Here is a 20180-nt window from a genome sequence, read left to right on the forward strand (position 1 = left end):
AATTACAGTACTTACCTGACAAGTTGGGACCATTTATTAATGATAGTTGCAGCTTGTTTTGATATGAACTAGTAAATAATGCTATTTTAGTTTTGCAGTCTAACACGTGGCGTTGTAATGTTAGGTCCCTAAATTTGAAGCGCAATTTACCGTAAAAGTGTATCTCTGCCCCCAACTGAACGGTCGTAGACATGAGTGCAATTGCGATCACGGAAAATGTAAGTTTCTCATCTACACTGCTACGCGTGCATCCGCCGTTCTACTGCGCGCTCACGACTTCGGTTCACTCACTCACTGCATGATGGCCGAGGGAGGCGGACCCGAGTCGGGTAGCGCGGCAGACCCGGAGCCGGTAGCCACTCAAACACCTACACCTTCAACAGAAAGTCAAAAGCAAAGTATTGGAACACTTCTCAAAACAACTCTACGAAAGGGCGACGAGTGGTAAGGAGGAGTACTGAATGTAACGTTAGCAGTAAGCTAGCTATGGCAATCTAATAGCTACAGTAACGCCGGCTATGCTAACTAGCTATAGTACCTTTTGCGACGTCCCTTTCCGTTTATGGAAACTGGCTGGCTAGCTAATGTTAGCCAGCAAGCTAACAAGTAGCATAGCTGGGCCTGTGTGAGGGACGGGTAAACCGGTTATCGCTGCACAGGAAGTTACTATGTTTGAGGAAATGATTTGATTTGTGAAATTCAGAGAGTATATATGGCGCTAATGTTATTTAAACACCCCGTTATGTTAGTTAATCTGGTAACTAAGTTGTAATTGATAACTAGCATTAAGCTAGCTAGCCAGAAAACTATCCAAGTCGAGGGATTCCGCAGGTCAGCTCTGCCTGGTCAAATTTTGTCCGGCTAACTAACTAGCACGAGATGACGAGGTGTTGTCAAAGGGCCTAGTTCAATGCGACTCATTGGGCTGATTGCGAACTTATGTTAGCGTTTTGGCTAGCTTGTTATTGCTTGCTAGCTAATGCTTTGTCATTGGAACTGGATAAAACCCAGCGGCTGGTCCTCACAGATATCCCGTCGCCAAGGCCACAGGCTTCCAAGCAAGATGTTTACGAAGGTTTCACTTTCCGAACCAAACGGTTTTATCCATTCTGCTAACGTTAGCTCGCCAAAATCAGTACTGACAAACAGGGAGGGGAAATAACTAATTGGCCCAGCTAGGCTAAACACAAACTTGCACTCACCTGTCTCATATAAGGTTATGTTGTCTGTTACAGTATGGTTCTTGCATCCAGACAGGTTGACAACATGTTTAATCAAACATGTGAGCTATCGTTTTAGTTAGGATAGATGACAAGTTGGAACACTTGGGACAACGCTCATTGTGTTGGCCTCTTCTGGCTAAACAGGGTGATATCTGCTAGGCATCTGACTGACTGTTATGTTGAATCCACCCTAGATGGACACCAACTAAATGCTTTAGTTGCAGTGCCAAGATGTCTCTTGAATTTGGCTGACTAAACTCAACTTTTCATGATGTACTTAACATTAAGATCTGATGTTAAGTACATCAAGGCCCAAGTGTGTGGACAGCATCTCCCTCAACACCAGGTCTCTAAAGATCAACCCTTTGAAACGTTTATAGCATTAAAAAATTGTGTAGCTATGTTTGTCCACTGTAACTGTGTACCTGACTTTGAAGTCCATATTTTCTAAATCAACAGTCCCTTTTATTATTTATTCTTTTGACTGATATTGACTCACTGTTGTTGGAGGTACACAACATCTTTAAGGTTAGTCAGCGTGTTGTGAAGTAGATCTAATTGACTAGAGGCAATGAATCCTTCTGTTTATTGACAAAATCACAGTTTTGTCCCTTGCCTGGAGTTATGGTAAGCTACCGCTTTGTTAGTTGCACAGAATTATCGCCATTGGTCCTATTTGGCATGACGCATTAAGTCTAGATGTTTACTGTTGCCTTGTTTTTCAATTCTAATATGTCCATTCCTTACAAATAAAGTTTCACCCTGCTTGGACTTTGTACCATGTGATATCCTGCTAACAAGCTTATGCAGTGGAAGGGATTCTTGCTTGAGATGAGATTAAAGACATCCTAGCTCACTGTTAGTATATTTGAAAGTGACCTAGAGCACACTGTCTTTTTTGAGGTAGTTGGATACTATGTTAGATTCATTATAACCTGCACATTGTCGTCCTCATTCCACTCAATAGTGTCTCACAAAGGCACCTCTTTTTGCAGGTTTCTCATTGATAGCAGGTGGTTCAAGCAGTGGAAGAAGTATGTGGGATTTGACAGCTGGGATATGTATAATGTTGGAGAACACAGTCTATATCCAGGCCCGGTTGACAACTCTGGCCTGTTGTCAGGTAATGCAGGAATCTCGTGCACTGTGAGATGTTTGTACACCCGATGTCAACCAGTTTATTTTCAAATCTATTAGTATGCCTTAAAGTTTTGTCAATAATCTGTAACTTTCCTCTGTCAGTGCAATTGCAATAATTATGGAACTAGCCATAAACAAGCTCTATTAATTCCTGATCACTTTAAAATGATTAACATCATGTTTTATTTGTGTTTCTTTTTAATTTTCCCATTTGTCAGACCCTGAGACTCAGACCCTGAAGGAGCACCTTATAGATGAGTTGGACTATGTGCTTGTGCCCACTGAGGTGTGGAACAAGCTTGTCAGCTGGTATGGATGCCTTGAAGGCCAGCAGCCCATTGTCAGAAAGGTGACACTATTAAACATTGTCTATTTTAGCCATTAAACTATGTAGTCTTACTCTTTAACCTGGGCGTTTCCCTCCAAAGGTGGTGGAACACGGCATGTTTGTCAAGCACTGTAAAGTCGAGGTCTATCTGTTGGAGCTCAACTTGTGTGAAAACGATAACATGGACAATGTAGTGACTCGTCACTTCAGTAAAGCTGATACTATAGGTGAGAGAGAGACTGGGTTTGTGTGTTGTATGATGAGCAATTAACTACATTCATATAATCTTTCAACCACTGTTTAGCTAAATATTTTGTGCCCTACCCACAGACACCATAGAAAAGGAGATGCGGTCGCTATTTGAGATCCCAAGTTGTAAGGAGACACGACTATGGAACAAGTACATGAGCAACACCTATGAACAGTTGAACAAGCCAGACAGCACCGTGCAGGATGCTGGTCTCTTCCAGGGCCAGGTAGAGTACTGTCTCCCCCAAACACTGCTCGCTGACTGCTCGCTGACTGCTCGCTGACTGCTCGCTGACTGCTCGCTGACTGCTCGCTGACTGCTCGCTGACTGCTTGGACATTCATTATACACAAAGTACACTTTCACCTATTTAAGTTATTCTGATGTCATAATTTTAATTAAAAACATTGAAATGTCCCCTGGATGTTTAAATAAATCAAACCTTTCTATTGACTCTGGACCGTTCTGAAAGTGCATGTGTTCATGGTAAAGGACAACAACGTTGTCATGTTTTCATCTTGTCGTTTAGTTAACAGTAAAGGACAAGTCCACATTTCAACATAATACCGCTGGTTCTGTAATGTTTTCCTTGGGGTGTTTTGCTCTGACCTGTTTTAGTATTATCGAAACTGAGCACCATAAAGTCTGGAGGGCTAATTGCCTAGCATTGTCAAGGCACTGTCACAACAACTGCATTCACATGTTTTTATTTTTTTATGTTTATAATTGTAAATTAAACCCTCCGTCTCCTAGTAGGGACAGTGTCGTTGAGGTCTGTTGGGTTCAGAGGCACAGCTCTAACTGGCATTTTGCCCTCACAGGTGCTTGTGATTGAACGCAAGAACGAGGACGGCACGTGGCCCAGACAAGCCTCCCATCCAAAGTAAATCAATCCCTGGTTACTGTCTTCTCTGTTCTAAGACTTACTTGCGAGTAAAAAAATTGCAATCAAAATTCAGTGTTCTATGTCTGGTTGCACAAGATGATGTCGTAATATGCATCTGTTTCAGGTCCAGTACTGCCACATCTAGAAATTTTACTACCTCCCCAAAGCTCTCTTCCAACTCGTCAGCAACCATCTCCTCAACAGTAACCAATGGGGACAGCAGCAGCAACTCTAGCTATACACTGAACAACAGCACCTCCCCTGGAAATAGGCAAGCAAACTTGGATTTCATCCCTATGCCACCAGTTATGCTAAGTCACTTGGATTTCAAGTGTTTGAAAATATTTATTAAGTCGGTTGATGTTTGATTTGTTACACTGAATTCAACCTTGTCTCTGCAGGTTGGGAGGTTACAGTTCATACAGCTCCTCATACAACTACAGAGAACCACCCTCTCAGCCTGGCCTCTGTGGTCTCAGTAACCTAGGCAACACCTGCTTCATGAACTCTGCTCTCCAGGTAGCACACGCTCACACTAGGTCTGAGCACAAAATCTGTATCTGGTATATAAGATGATGGTCCATTGCCTGCAAAATGACGCAGTGTGTGGAACGTGTTTCACAGTGTGTTGGAGTTGGCTCACCTCGTTAGTTGCCTTGGTAAACCGGGTTGCTAGCTTAGCTAACCAAACCATCATTGTAGTTTAATTCTCCAGTGCCAATATAATGTGCGTTGTATGGATACGCATGCCTAGAGTCTATCCAAAATGAATATTCAACACTGAAATGGTATAATTAAACTGTAACGCATGGGGAATTGTGATATGGTCATTATACACCAGTTAAGGTCAGCTCTTGGTTACAGCCCTTGGCCAGATACCACTCATTCCTGCATATTGTTGCTATTACGAACTTCATACCAACGCAGTTAGAACAGTAAAATAAACGTTTTGTCATATCCGTGGTAGTCTCTTATAAAACGGGTGATTTGAAATGTCTATGATAATTGGGTAGTAGCTATGGTAGATGAGCCTGTATACCATCGGTAATATCATATTACCTTTTACAGCTCATTCCTAAGAACAACTCTTAGCCGTGGTATATTGGTAATATACAGTATTTCAACCTCTGCAGCAATGCCGGCAGCACTCATATGTCTATTTCCCAAAGACAACCTCTGGATATCACGCTGAGCACGTGCACTCAAGTTCTTTGGTCGACCATGGCGAGGCCTGTTCTGAGTGGAACTGAGTGTCCTGTTAAATCGCTGTATGTCCTTGGCCATCGTGCTGCACCTCAGTTTCAGGGTCTTGGCAATCTTCTTAAAGTCTAGGCCATCTTTATGTAGAGTTACAATAATTTTTTTCAGATCCTGAGAGAGTTCTTTACCATGAGGTGCACTGTTGAACTTCCAGTGACCACTATGAGGGAGTGTGAGAGCGATAACACCAAATTTAACACATCTGCTCCCCATTCACACCTGAGACCTTGTAACATAAACAAGTCACATGACACCAGGGAGGGAAAATGGCTAATTGGGCCCAATTTGGACATTTTCACTTAGGGGTGTACTCACTTTTGTTGCCAGCGGTTTAGACATGAATGGCTTTGTGTTGAGTTATTTTGAGGGGAAAGCAAATGTTCACTGTTTTACAAGCTGTACACTCACTTCTTTACATTGTAGCAAAGTGTCATTTCTTCAGTGTTGTCACATGAAAAGATATAATCAAATATTTACAATATGTGTGGGGTGTACTCACTTTTTTTGAGATACTGTATACTGGTAATATACCTCATGTATAGGTCATAAATCCCCATGCCTAAGACATCCCATCATTGCTCTTGTAAACACATTGATGGTATGGAACAGCAGGCTGCAGAGAAACTCTGGCTGCTCCACCGTATACACTCGCACCTAACAGGGTTTGAACTGTCGATTTTCCCTCCTTCGCCTTACTTTTTTGTTGCAGTGCCTGAGCAACGCCTCCCCTCTCACTGAGTACTTCCTGGATGACCGGTATGAGGCGGAGATCAATCGGGAGAATCCATTAGGAATGAGGGGGGAGATTGCAGAGGCTTATGCAGACCTGGTTAAGCAAATGTGGCTCAGCCGGAGCAGCTACGTAGCCCCACGCACCTTCAAAGTAAGGACTGCCATATACAGTTTATGTACTTGGGCCACTGCAATGTCTTATTGTGTGCAATTTTCTCATCCAATTCTTTGCCAGTAGATTTCCATTTATGATGTAGAGATGGGTGACGTTAAAGAAAAAACAACTATACTATTAATATAAAAAATTATGTAAATTGTCACCCATCTGTACAAACGCATTAGCCAGGCGATGTGCACAAAATGATCAATTAGTACTTGTATAATGCATTAAACGGTGCCGTCTACTGAACCCCACACTGTGTTTCAACTCTTACAGACCCAAGTAGGCCGTTTTGCCCCCCAGTTTTCTGGGTACCAGCAGCAGGACTCCCAGGAGCTGCTGGCCTTTCTGTTAGATGGGCTCCATGAAGACCTGAACCGCGTCAAAAAGAAGCCTTACCTGGCCCTGCAGGATGCAGCGGGCCGGCCCGATGAGGTACGTACTCGTACACACGGCTGTTATAGCAAATGTTTATTTTTTTTTATTTTTTTTAATTTTTTTTCTGAATACAAGTTCTATATGTAGGCTATCACCATAGGATAGCAGAACAATCATTTTAACTGGGTTTAAATAGCTATTTTCCAGTATAATGGTAGTTCAATGGTCAAAATAACTTAAAAACTGCTTGTAAACTGCTGCATAAAGTCTGCTGACGTCTCTGGTACATACAGTAGATGGAAAAAGTATACACACCCCTGTTAAAATGTCAGGTTCTTGTGAAGTAAGACAAAGAAATCATGTCAGAACTTTTTCCACCTTTAATGTGACCTATAACGTGAACAATTCAATTGAAAAACAAATTGAAATCTTTGAGGGAGAAAAATATAAAAAACTCACAATAACCTGGCTGCATAAGTGTGCACACCCTTAAACTAATAATTTGTTGAAGAACCTTTTGATTTTATTACAGCACTCAGTCTTTTTGGGTAGGAGTCAATATTTGCCCCCTCTTCTTTGCAAAGGTGCTCCAAATCTGTCAGATTGCGAGGACATCTTCTGTACACAACCGTCTTCAGATCACCCCATAGATGTTCAATTGGATTCAGGTCTGGTCTCTGGCTGGGCCATTCCAAAATGTTAATATTTTTCTGGTGAAGCCATGCTTTTGTGGATTTGGATGTGTGCTTTGGGTCGTTGTCATGCTGAAAGGTGAACTTCATCTTGAGCTTTCTAATGGACGCCTGAAGGTTTTGTGCCAATATTGCCTGGTATTTGGAACTGTTCATAATTCCCTCCACCCTGATTGAGGCCTGGGTTCCAGCTGAAGAAAAACAGCCCCAAAGCATGATGCTGCCACCATCATGCTTCACTGTGGGTATGGTGTCCTTTGGGTGATGTGCTGTGTTGTTTTTGCGCCAAACATACCTTTTGGAATTATGGCCAAAAAGTTCAACTTTTGGTTTCATCAGAACATAACACAAAACAAGTTTGTTTTTGCAAACTTCAGCCGCGCTTGGATGTTTTTCTTTGTAAGAAAAGGCTTCCGTCTTGCCACCCTACCCCCATAGCCCATTCATATGAGGACTACTGGCGATTGTCACATGTAGCACACAGCCAGTACTTGCCAGGAATTCCTGCAGTTCCTTTAATGTTGCTGTAGGCCTCTTGGAGCCTCCCTGACCAGTTTTCTTCTAGTCTTTTCATCAATTTTGGAGGGATGTCCAGTTCTTGGTAATGTCTCTGTTGTGCCATATTTTCTCCACTTGATGATGACTGTCTTCACTGTGTTCCATGGTATATCTAATGCTTTGGAAATTATTTTGTACCCTTCTCCTGACTGCAATCTTTCAACAATGAGATCTTTCTGATGCTTTGGATGCTCTCTGCGGACCATGGCTTTTGCTCTGAGATTCAACAAAGAAAATGTCAGGAAAATCCTACTTGAACAGCTGAACTTTATTTGTGATTAATCAGTCACTTTAAATGATGGCAGGTGTGTAATGACTTCTCTTTAACATGAGTTTGAGTGTGATTGGTTAGTTCTGAACACAGCCACATCCCCTGATATAAGAGGGTGTGCACACTAATGTAACAAGGTTTTTATTTTTCCCCCTCGATTATTTCAGTTTGTTTTTCAATAGAATTTTTCACATTATAGGTCTCATTAAAAGTGGAAAAAGTTCTCACATGATTTATCTTTGTCTCGTTCTTTTACATCACAAAAACCTGGCATTTTAGCAGGGGTGTGTAGACGTTTTATATCCACTGTAGATGGAGTAGTAGAAAATAATGCCACATCAGTTGGAACTTCGTGATCATTCAACAGTGATTTACCAAGCTCTGTACACAGATATGTTAAGAGTTTAAGTACTGTTTTCCATAGCTGGACACATTGTAAGTTGGAAACGGCATCAAACAAGTTTATATGTAGTATTTCTGTAGGACAGCAAATACATTTCCTGTAGCGGTAGATCTGTCCAGATTGTGGGGCAATGCTTGCCTTACACTTGTTCAAACCATGGTGCTTATGTGTAGTCTATTCTTTTTTTCTTAAAAAAAAAGCCTTGCGTATTGACCTTTAAAGCACATTGGCTTAAATATACTTTTTATAATTGGTGCCACAGTATGAAACTAATATCAAATGTTTATCGTAATTGCCTTTCTTGTGTTGCATAACATTGCCCTCTTCTGGACACAATGATCGTAGCACTGAAAGCGACTTGTGCATTTTTCCCACATTTTAATGTAGATATTTAAATAATATCCAAAATGTTAGTATTTTATATGGGCAGTATTTAAATATAGTTTTAGCAAGATTTTGAGTTTTTTTTTCTTTTTTTTCTTCTGAATAACAGATTGTAGCTAAGGAAGCCTGGACTAACCATCGCCTGCGCAATGACTCCATCATCGTGGACATATTCCATGGCCTGTTCAAATCCACTCTGGTGTGTCCTGAGTGTGCTAAAGTCTCTGTGACCTTTGACCCATTCTGCTACCTCACACTTCCCCTGCCCATGAAGAAGGACCGCACCATGGAGGTGTTCTTGGTCCGCATGGACCCGCAGTCCAGACCCACACAGGTGACAAACTCACATGGGATGGATGCGCCTGTCCCCCTCAGTGTATTTCCACTAGGTTTGCACATTTCAGTCACTATTGATGGCGGCTAACTGACAGTCAGTTTGTAAATGGGGAGTCATAGTCCAAATCTGAACAACAGGAACATGTTATATGTGCAAATGGCAGACATTCTTAATTAAAGGCGCATAGAGACGGGTTGCAGTGACGGTCTCATATACTTTCAATTGGAGTAGGGCGGCAAAACGCAAGCAGTTTTGCAAGCGGCGTGGTGCTCGGTCCTGAAGCCACTTTCTGTGGCCAATGAACACAGCCAATCGAATCATTGACAACGTCGCTATTTGAGTGAAAATGTGGGAGGGAATTTTTGCTGTTTTGGATTAAGTTGTTGATGAACACCAAAACAAGCAGCTGTTTAAGGTGTTTCTGTAAGTGCATGTGACGGTGGGGGAACATGACTGTAGCACTGGTATGCATTGCTAGTGAAGTAGGCTACTGCATCTTACCCAATGTTGTTTAATTCACTCTTGTGTGAGGCCAATCAGTGGGCCCCATCAACGTGATGGTTTACTCCCAAACGGGCTAGTGATCTCTGGTTCATATTGCAGAGAAGTAGGTGTCGATAAAATGATAAAACAGTCTGCCTACCATGCAAAATTGGAGTTATACTTCAATTACGAGTTGAAATATAATACAAATACTTTTTGTGTTGACCCAAGATGCATGATGTTTAATGACATTTCATTTGCACCAATGTATTCCACATGACTGTGAATGTATGTCTAAAATGTATTTTTGACAGCAAGCTAATTAAGTTAATCATAACATCCCTAGTTTTGACACTGCCAAATTCCTGAACTACCGTTTTAAGACGATGTGTCCCTTTAATCTAACTAAGTAAAATAATGTTTTGGAAACTGTTTTTGTGTTCAATATAAAGTGGTGGTTTCGTGATGCCATGATAACTAGCCTTAGTGCTAGGATTGTAAATATGCGGTAGATCCTGTAGACTTCTAGTCATTGCGCTAATCCTAGTTTGAACTGTATACAGATAAAAAAAAAACATTGTGTCTACATGAAGTTACTCTTACATTGTTGATGTAGATGGCCTCATCAACAAAATGTCAAACTATTATTTTATTTAGAATGGTTTAGGACCAAAAACATGAATCTGGCTGAACATTGGGTGTGGGAATTTCATTCATATTTGCTGTGTAAATAGACAAAATTGGATAAAGTGGTGCCAATATTGTTTCTGTTGTCGTTGTGATGTCTGCAGTGTAAGATGGTATTTGTTGTCTGTGGGAGGCATTGAGGTGCTTGTCTGAACCAAACCTGTTTTAATTGAGATCTTGTCTGTGCCTGGTGCTTTGCTGTCTTCAGTTTCAGAGTCGGCCACGGTTCATTGACCGAGTTATAATGTTTATATAGGCACAAGTCTAAATATTTGTCTCCATCCCTCTTTTCCCTAGTACCGAGTGGTGGTCCCCAAGCTTGGCATGGTGACAGACCTGTGCAGCGCCTTGTCCCGACTCTCTGGAATCTCAGCTGAGAATGTAAGAGCTTTACCCTTTACGTGCTATTCACTGAATGAGGCCCATTCCACTTTTCTAGCCTCTTTACTAGCCCCGCCTGGCATTGGCACCAAGACATTTATATTTCTGCACAGTCACAATATGACAATGCTCTTGCGACTTGATAGGATTAAAATGATCAGCCTCTAATTGTGTGGAAAAGGGTAATGATTTGGTGTCTGGGTTAACTTGATCCTCACAATTCAAAATGTTTTTTGACACGCTAATGATTTTGACTGAGTGAAGCCATTTGAGAGGAAACCAAAAATGCTTTCTATTTTAGATGGTGGTAGCTGATGTTTACAATCACCGGTTCCACAAGATCTACAGACGAGACGACGGCCTCAACCAAATCATGGAAAAAGATGACATCTTTGTGTAAGCCTAGTCTCTTCTCTAGGTTTGAGCAAGCGTCAAACAGTCATTATTGCAGTCTTTAAAGAACCACATTGCGACACTAATACGAATGTGCAATCGAGGAAAACCAAGCAATGGTTGCAAAAATTGTGCAACTCTGTTGGTCATCACTTACGGCACATGCTCAACAAATTGAAGTGAACACTGCTTTTCCAAAATAGCTCTACCTCTTGTGACAGATTGCTTTGCTGGTTTCTGTTGGCCCGTAGTTATCAACTGGGCTTCAAGTAGTTTATATAATGGACCCCGGGTGTAATCCCCGGGCCCTTAGTGTGCTTTACCAACAGTACTAAGGTATTTTCAGGTTCCAGACTGGTATGCTTTCCGTCAACTTGGACCAAATGGGATCCAAATGTAATGGGCTCACCCGTCCCGGTTTGGATGCTGTTTCGTATCAGAGTGAAAAGGCCGACTTCTCCGTGTGTTTTGTTGTCCAGGTATGAGGTGGCTGAGGAAGACGGCGAGAAGATGAACCTGCCGGTGTACTTCAGGGAGCGCCACTCCAAACACACTGGCGGGACCACGGGCACCATGCTGTTTGGCCAGCCCCTCCTCATCACTGTGCCCCGGCAGAACCTGGCCGCTGACACGCTCTACGAGAAGGTTCTGGAGAGGATCGGGTGGGTGCACTGCCTGAGGGCCGGCTGTTATTTCTGCCGAAGAGACGTATCTTTTACCTACACGTAGTTGGGCCCACCAAAGGGCCGCAGAAGTCTGAGGCCCCGATTCCTCACCCAGAGCTCACCTCCCGAATCGGTTGGGCGTTGCCGCGATGAGACCGTCTTGTTGCTACCACCGCATATGATGCGTTTCTTGTTTCTTGTGTGTAACGTGATTGATATGCTCACTCTAGGGAGAGGCGGAAAAGGGAGCAAATACTTAGTGGTCTAAATGTGGTGTTAGCACGTGGCGAAACACTAACGTGATATTGACCCCCCCTGACACAGGCGCTACGTGAAGCGCTCTCAGATCTCCGCCAGCGAGGGGAGGGCCTCCGTCTCCACCGCCAGCTGCAGCCAGGCGGCCGAGTGCTCGGCGTCCTCCAATCACAGCGCGGCAGCGACCAGTGGGAGCTGCAGCCCCCTGTCAGAAGGGGCTTCCTGCAGCACCACTAATGGCAACAGCAGCACCTCCGGGACCTCCAGCAGGCCCAATGGGAATGGGCTGTGTGAGGGTGAGTACCATAATGGACCGTGGAGAGAGAAGGTTTCTTTTCCTTTGGCCTGAAGTGGGATCAGATGTTCATCTATGTCCTAATAATATTGATCCTGACTGAACAAATAACACAAACTGTAGTTTTATTTTTATTGTTTTTTGTTTTTTGCAGAAAAAGTATGTTAAATAACTCTTTAAATAAATGATATTGAAGTAGTGAAATTAAGTATTTCGTCCCATGTTCCTCGCATTGATTGTAGCACCGTGAACTTCTTGCCTGCATTTGCTGTTTTCTTCTCATATTGGATTTGCTCGAACAGGATTAAATGTTGTTACTGTTAGCCAAAATGTAATCCAAAACCTGACCAATGCAATACTGCAAATACGTCCAACAAGTCTGGTGTTGGAGAGTTTGATGTAGCCCTTGCATTACTAAATACACTTGATGTTATTGAGATTATTCATTTAATATTTGATCAATATGCTCAACAAAGGAAAATAATCATTAGTTTTTTGTTTGTGTAGCTCCTTAAACTATGAAAATGGCTGGAAGAGTGACGTTCTTTAACTGATGTGCGAGCTCAGGCTACTGAAAGTTTTTTTTTTTCTTCTTCCTCATCAACAAAATGCAGTTGGTGAGGTAGGACCAGACAAATCAACAAAGTCTATAATGTAAACTCTGGGCAACATTATGCAAAGCAGAGTTGAATGACTGGACACTGGCCAGCTCTACAGGCTGCCCCTCACGCAACTTGCAAAGTAATTCAGCTGGGTCTTTTAAATGCAAAAACGGAACAAAGGCTTTTTACTGATCCATTATCACTGATAGATGTCTAGACATGATATCAGTATCATATCCCTCAACAAAGGCACTCCTGACAACACACATCTGATCAGGGTGGTGCATTGTCCTTCAGGACTGTCTGCACTGTAATATCTGCTCCGACACAAGTGATCTTGTGTTTCGAATGCATGGCCTTCAACATTACTGGCTGTGTTGACTTTCTTGCTGAACTATATCCACTGCTAACACTGTGGACCCTCTGGTTACCTTCCATGTTGGTGCTTGGTGATGATAACATACAAGTGGACGTCTCTGACTGCAGTCTCTCTACTGGCCAGACGTATCTACCCCAACATTGTGTCCAATCAAATGAATGATTTTCCTTTCATATTTTGTCTGAGTGAGACCTTTCTAAACCAGCCCTCACTATTAGGGCCTACCGCATAAAGTTGACCGGCCTCAAGCATTTTTGTTCCTTTGTCCCTGGGTAATATTTATTGTTGAGAGGTCAGAAATATAATTTCGGGTTTGACGGATTAACCAGGTATATATAATCTATTATTAGGACTAGGGTATCCGATCCCATTTTATGTCTTCATGTGTGTAGACATTCAGGAAATCCGTGGTTCACAAACGTTCTGTCACTTCATTCCACTTTTGCGTCCCTTTAGCGTTGGTTGCTACAGGTTAGCATGTCTTGTGTTGGAACAATGTGATGTCAGACTTGTGTTTGTCCCAGGTGATGAGGAGGCCATGGATCACCAGGTGAGCCCAGAGGCAGAGAACAGCCAGTCAGATGAGGGGGAAGGAGGGGAGGAGGATCCCTCGGACCTGGAGAACGGCCCTAAAACCAAACAGTGCTGCAGCACCCCGCCCAAGCTCTTCTCCTTCAGCATGGTCAACTCGTACGGAACAGCCAACATCAGCCCGCTGCCGTGCGACGGAAACATCCTCAAACTCAATAGTTAGTATGGAGTCATGCCTCTGGGAGGGGCTTCTGAGTGTTTCAATGGCTCATAAATGAACGTTCCCGGTGTTTACTTTCTAAATGGATTGAAAGCTGACCAAAGCCCCTCATCTTTTCTGCAGCACATTCCACAGTGGCAATCGACTGGGACTCGGACACAAAGAAACTATGTTACGACGATCAAGAAGCAGAGGTCGGTACAGTTTCAGCTGATCCTTTCGATCCAAAGCCTCTTAAGCATGTCAACAGTTGGGTACCAGACTATGTCTGTTTGTCAGGACTGTGTCCTCTGTTTTTACTGTAGGCCTATGAGAAGCACGAGAGCATGCTCCAGGCCCAGAAGAAGAAGGCCACAGTGGCTCTGAGGGAATGCATAGATCTCTTCACCACCATGGAGACGCTAGGAGAGCATGACCCATGGTGAGAAACCTCTCACTGGACTTGTGCAAGATCAAACAGGCATACATTACTTAACTCACTCAATGAATGAAACCCCTGCGTCCTGTGGTGGAGGGCTGTTAAGGGGTGGGGTTTCCAAAAGGGGGTGTCCTTAGAACCTTAGCTGAACCTTAGCGGACGTTAGCTGAATGACAGTAACCCCGGATCAAGCAACTGTTGAGAATTTCAGCAACCAGGATATTACAGTGGTATTTAGCTTGCCTCGCACTACCACTGTCCGTTTTTGGGCTTGAGGGCAGATGAACACGTCTCTTAGAAATGCCGATGGACGACAGGGAGGGCGCGGCTTTTCCATTTGACAGGTTTTTTTTGGTGTGTTTTTAACTGATCCCGACAATGCGTCTCCTCGCCCACACAGGTATTGCCCCAACTGTAAGAAGCACCAACGGGCTACCAAGAAGTTTGACTTGTGGTCCTTGCCTCGCATCCTGGTGGTCCACCTGAAGCGTTTCTCCTATAACCGCTGCTGGAGGGACAAGCTAGACACAGTGGTGGACTTCCCTGTCAGGTACAGACAACACTATGCCAGGAGCTGGAACTGACCTGCCAAATACTTGGCCTCTGGTTTCCTCATTCAGTAGTTTCCTCATTCAGCAATGTCTTGCTTTTCTTTATTTGCTCTTTTATGGAGCCAGAATATTGACATCTCTTACAGTAGAGGGCGTAGGTAGATCGATGGGTAACTTAGTTACCCAGCACTATGGCCCTTATTTATCGATATTGCATAAACACCATTCTGAGATTGTAGTTACAAATGGTATTTATAGTGGGACAGTGATTAATTGAACAATCCTATGATTGGGATATCACAGACACTGAGATATCCATTCATAAAAGCTAATTATTCTTAGCCTTTGTGCTCATGCACGACCTTGGCTATTTGCATTTCCAAACGTCCGTAATGAACAAAATATGGTCCAAAGGATCCCTTCAGAGTCTATGTGGTGTGTACACTGATATACTATACCCTAACCAAAAAATACAAAGAAATGTAGTGCAAAAAAAATAGTGTCAGAGGTTGAGGGAATGTCAATGGGTAACACGAGGAATAATTTAGCAATCCAAAAAAAGAGAGAATAAAATACAAATATTTTTGATTCTTCAAAGTAACCACTTTTGCCTTGATTGCAGCTTTGCACACTGTATTCTCCCAACCAACCTCATGAGGAAGTCACTTTACACACGTAGTGGTTGCCATGGTCTGAGCTATGGAAGGCCAGCAGTCTTATTCAAAAACTCTCTGAATAATCTCGTTAATTAATTATCAAGCTGACCACAGTTTCTGGTGAGCTAGTTCAAAATTGTGAAATCGCTGTTCTAAAGTGCATTTAAAAAAAGTCCTATTGAACAGTTTTTTTTGCGAAATGATAGATATTGTGCCAATCCTTTCATTCGGCAAAAATGTGTGTCTATTTAAATACATGCTTTCTTCTAAGATCAGCCATCTCCCATTCAATTTCCCATGATCTCACTCCACTATAATTATTGTACAACGGTTTTATTCACCAAAGGTGCCCATAATGTTGCTAGTGACTGTTCTTCATATGTATAACATGAACAAACTCTGGTCAGAATCTTAAATGTTTCAGAAATTCACAATGGGAACACACAAAACAACTTCCCCCAGTAACTAGATTCCCTTTATTCCACCACTCTGCACTGTGTACACATTGTTTCACATTTGCAAACATACGAAATGTAAATATTGATAAATCTCATACTTTGCGTGGAAATGATCCCACTTATTGTTTACCCAAAGAAGAACTAATTTTTTTAACTTTATTTGACTGGGTAAGACGATTGTGAAACTCGTTTACAATGATAACCTGGCCAATAGAATAATTGCAAGAGAACAAATGCAGTGAACAAATTTGTGTTTAAGTGTGACAGAGTCCTCAGGTCTTTTGTTTATTTGAGAAAATAATGGTCACATTTACAGTGTCTAAACTGACAAGGAAACTGACGTCCAGCTCCAACAGACACAATTAGCATTGTTGGTTTAGTTATATCAGGGTCTACCTTATCACAGTGAGGATTTCACAATCTCTAAAATTCTTAAGTAAACAAGCCAAAGTCCTCTAAATGTATTTTCCTTCAGCCAAATATACAGGTTATTCCCCAGGTGGTGGCAAGTAGTGTAATATAACCGCTACCTGTGTGGATGTCATCGGATTGAATGACTGAAAGCCTCCCTGGGCTGTTTACTGATCTGTACAGAGTTACATTATCCAACAGGAAGCAGACCTACATGTTACTGACCGGCCCTGAGCCTTCCAAGAACCTGACTCATACTTCCTTATTAGGAGAGTGGCAGAACGACAGACAGGCAGAACGACAGACAGAACTAATGTTTCAGTTGAATTGCTTGTTGACCACCATCCCCCACCCTGGCTTCAGTGCTGATCACATGTCTTTGAATCACAAAAGGAAGCATGTCTTTGCTGTGTCTAGCTGTCATTCCTAGTTCTGGTCTCTGGTTTGGCTGATGTCTTATCTCTCCATACAGGGACCTGAACATGTCGGAGTTTGTGTGTGACCCCAAGGCTTGCCCCTATGTTTATGACCTCATCGCTGTCTCCAACCACTACGGGGGAATGGGAGGAGGCCACTGTGAGTCGTTTTTCTACCAGTAACACCCACGCCAGGTGTATCTAAAATAAGCCCTAGTCCAGAACCCATCATGGTTCACCCACATTTTCCACACAGTCTGCTCTCACTTTGTTGTAAACTACTGTTAAACTGTGAAAATACAGGAAAAGGCTTGGTTGAAAGGGAGCTGGTGCTGATATAAGGCAAAAATTTTTATTTTCAAACTATTCCTGCTGCCTTTGCATTACTACACTGCTCAAAAAGATTAAGGGAACACTTATATCACACATCGAGTCTCGATGAAGGAAATATATTAAAGATCAAAATCTTTACTGTACATTGCGTTATTCTTGAGAACAGAATGATGTAACACAGGTCAATGGAAACTAAAATCACCAACCGATTGAGAGCCGGATTCAATCTCACACTGAAAATCTAAGTAAACAAATGAAATCACAGGCTGTTCCAACTTTCATCACGGCAACTCATAATGTGACTCAGTAGTGTGTATGGCCCCATGTGCCTGTATGCACTCCTGACAATATCTGGGCATGCCCCTGAGGAGACGGTGGAGGGTGTCCTGGAGGATGTCCTCCCAGACTTGGATCAGGGCATCAGTGAGCTCCTGGACAGTCTGTGGCGCTACTTGGCCTGCTTCGGATGCACCGATACATAACGTCCCAGAGGTTCTCAATTGGATTCAGGTCTGGGGAACGTGAGGGCCAGTCAATGGTATCGATGGCTTCGTCATCCAGGAACTGCCTACATACTCTGGCCACATGAGACCAGGCATTGTGCTATACCCTGAGGAACCCAGGGCCCACTTCACTAGCATGTGGTGGTCTGTGTGGCCCTCCAAGGATATGCCTCTCCAGACCGACACTGATCCACTGCCAAACCGGTCATGCTGGATGATGTTGCTGGCAGCATAACGTTCACCGGACTTGCGTCTGTCACATGCTCAGTGTGCACCTGCTCTTATCTGTGAAGAGAACGGGATGCCAGTGGTGGACCTGCCAATTCTGGTGTTCTCTGGCGAATGCCAATCGGGCTGCATGGTCCTGTGTTGTGAGCACAGGTCCTGCTAGAGGACGTCTGGCCCTCATGCCACCCTCATGGAGTTTGTTTCTGACAGTTTGGTCAGAAACATGCACACCAGTAGCCTGCTGGAGGTCATTTTGTAGGGCTCTGGCAGTGCACCACTTGTTCCTCCTCGCTCAAAGGAGCAGATATCAGCTCTGATGCCCTTCTACAGCCCTGTCCATCTCTCCTTGTGTAACGGCCCAGCTCCTGGTATCGCTTCCATGTTCTTGAGACTGTACTGGGAGACACAAGAAACATTCTTGCGGCGACACACATGGATGTGCCATTCTGGAGGAGCTGGACAACCTATGCAACCTGAATGGGCTGCAGGTACCACCTCATGTTAACAGTAGTGACAAGAATACTAGTATAATGCAAAACTTGAGTCACAGTCAGGAAGGACAAGGAGAGAGCAATTGTCTGTGGCCACCATCTGCAAAACCATTCCCTTTTTGGGGGTTGTCTTGCTGTTGTCACTCCAGTGCACCTGTGGTCACTTTTCATTTGTACCAAACAAGGTGCCATTGTTTCACAATCGCTCATGCTCCCTAACTGGACAGATTGATATCCCTGAAGTTTGACGTGTTATACTGTGATGATTGTGTTCCCTTAATTTTTTGGAGTAGTGTATTTTCTGATATCTATTTGTTTTCGTATCTGTTAACCTATATAGAGTATATGATAACCGATGGTGTCGGGCTTCCGCTCTGTTTCAATGGAAACTGTTTGTAATCAACAGCATGTAGGCAGTTAGTTCCCATTTAAATAGCACATAGTGTCAATTTCAATATCAATTTCCATTTCTGGCTGTTAGTGAAAACTAGTTGTTAAAATACTCCCGATAGCTGGACTTCTGACCTCCCTGACCACAGTACTGTTTTGCTCCAACATGTTGTACCTGCAGACACCGCCTATGGCAAGAACAAGGCTGACGGGAAGTGGCATTATTTTGATGACAACAGTGTCTCTGCTGCCTCAGAGGATCAGATTGTGGTGAGGGACATTAATCAAAACTTTAACGTGCGACTGTATATTACTTTGTTTTCTAAACTGTGATAATGTATAAACATTGGACTCTGTACTTACCTGATTGAGGACCAGTCCTCCATGCGTTATCCTCCGTGTGTTCAATGTTAATAGCGTTAGCAGTAATGGAGGGGGGGGGGGAACGCTTGATGTTGATGTTGAGTGTCAGTGGTCTTGGAGTGTAACTCTATCCCCTCTTCCATTCACAGACAAAAGCAGCCTACGTGTTATTTTACCAACGCAGAGACGCAGGCGACGTCCCCGCCAAGCCTCCACCCTCCGCCTCTCTAGGGGGCGCCACTGCTGATGTGGCCGATGATCACATGGACATCAACTGAGCGGGACTGAGGCTCATAGACTCGCACTGAAGCGAAGGAAGACCAGAGAGACTTTGACGCACACCAAGCTACTTCAGTGGCATAACACTTTTCAGAGTCAATATTAACTCCCCACACCCCAAAACCCCCTGTGTTTTATTTTGCTAAAACATCATTACCAAGAGCCAAAAGCCTTGTTAGATGTGTGACCCAAGAGACTTCATCCCCGGATCTGTTGGCCTGCTGATGTGTGAAACCTAGTTTACTAGTTTGAGAAAAAAAAAAATAAGAGGAATATAAAAAGACAGAGAATCCTCTCACTGGACAAACAGAATGTTAGAAGTGCCCTAAAATGCATAGGAATCGCAAACTTTTCTGTTACCCACTAGAAAAGTCACAAATAAAAAAAAAAGCCAAATGCACATCTTGTTTCTACCAAAGCGTTCCAAGTTGAACATCGTAAAGAAATGTGCATGGAAAAGCCCTGGGAAGAGAAACATCCTTGAGTGGTCTCAGTTGGATCTGTAATAACTCTCCAGTGCAGAGGTGGGTTTATGCAACGTTTATTTTACATTGAGATGTGAACACAATTCAGCACATGATACCGAGGGATCATGTGACATTTGGCCTCCTGTGATGGATAGATCTTGCTACAAACACACACACACACACACACACACACATGCGCACACACACGCACTCCTTCATTTTAGCTTGCCTCGGTTTTGGCCTGCAAGGCCTTTGTCCACAGTAGGTGGTGTTTACTGGGACTTGACGTAAGGTGTGGCAGAGGCTATTTGTTTAATAGACTTG

General features: G+C 43.2%; 1 protein-coding gene across 1 annotated transcript; it reads left to right on the forward strand.

Moving 5' to 3' along the window:
* The first annotated feature begins 243 nt into the window (after positions 1-243).
* On the forward strand, positions 244-20165 carry usp4 (ubiquitin specific peptidase 4 (proto-oncogene)). Its single transcript, XM_010881561.4, has 22 exons — positions 244-444; positions 2219-2346; positions 2582-2712; positions 2792-2918; positions 3022-3167; positions 3762-3823; positions 3951-4097; positions 4228-4345; positions 5796-5969; positions 6255-6413; positions 8774-8998; positions 10469-10552; positions 10854-10948; positions 11425-11607; positions 11935-12161; positions 13666-13890; positions 14016-14086; positions 14198-14313; positions 14711-14860; positions 16859-16962; positions 18929-19017; positions 19260-20165. Exons 1-22 carry the CDS (start codon positions 299-301, stop codon positions 19386-19388), a joined length of 3036 nt encoding a protein of 1011 aa, XP_010879863.2. The 5' UTR covers positions 244-298; the 3' UTR covers positions 19389-20165.
* Positions 20166-20180: the final 15 nt, after the last annotated feature.

This window comes from Esox lucius, chromosome 17 (assembly GCF_011004845.1).
Source record: "Esox lucius isolate fEsoLuc1 chromosome 17, fEsoLuc1.pri, whole genome shotgun sequence".
Lineage (NCBI taxonomy): Eukaryota > Metazoa > Chordata > Actinopteri > Esociformes > Esocidae > Esox > Esox lucius.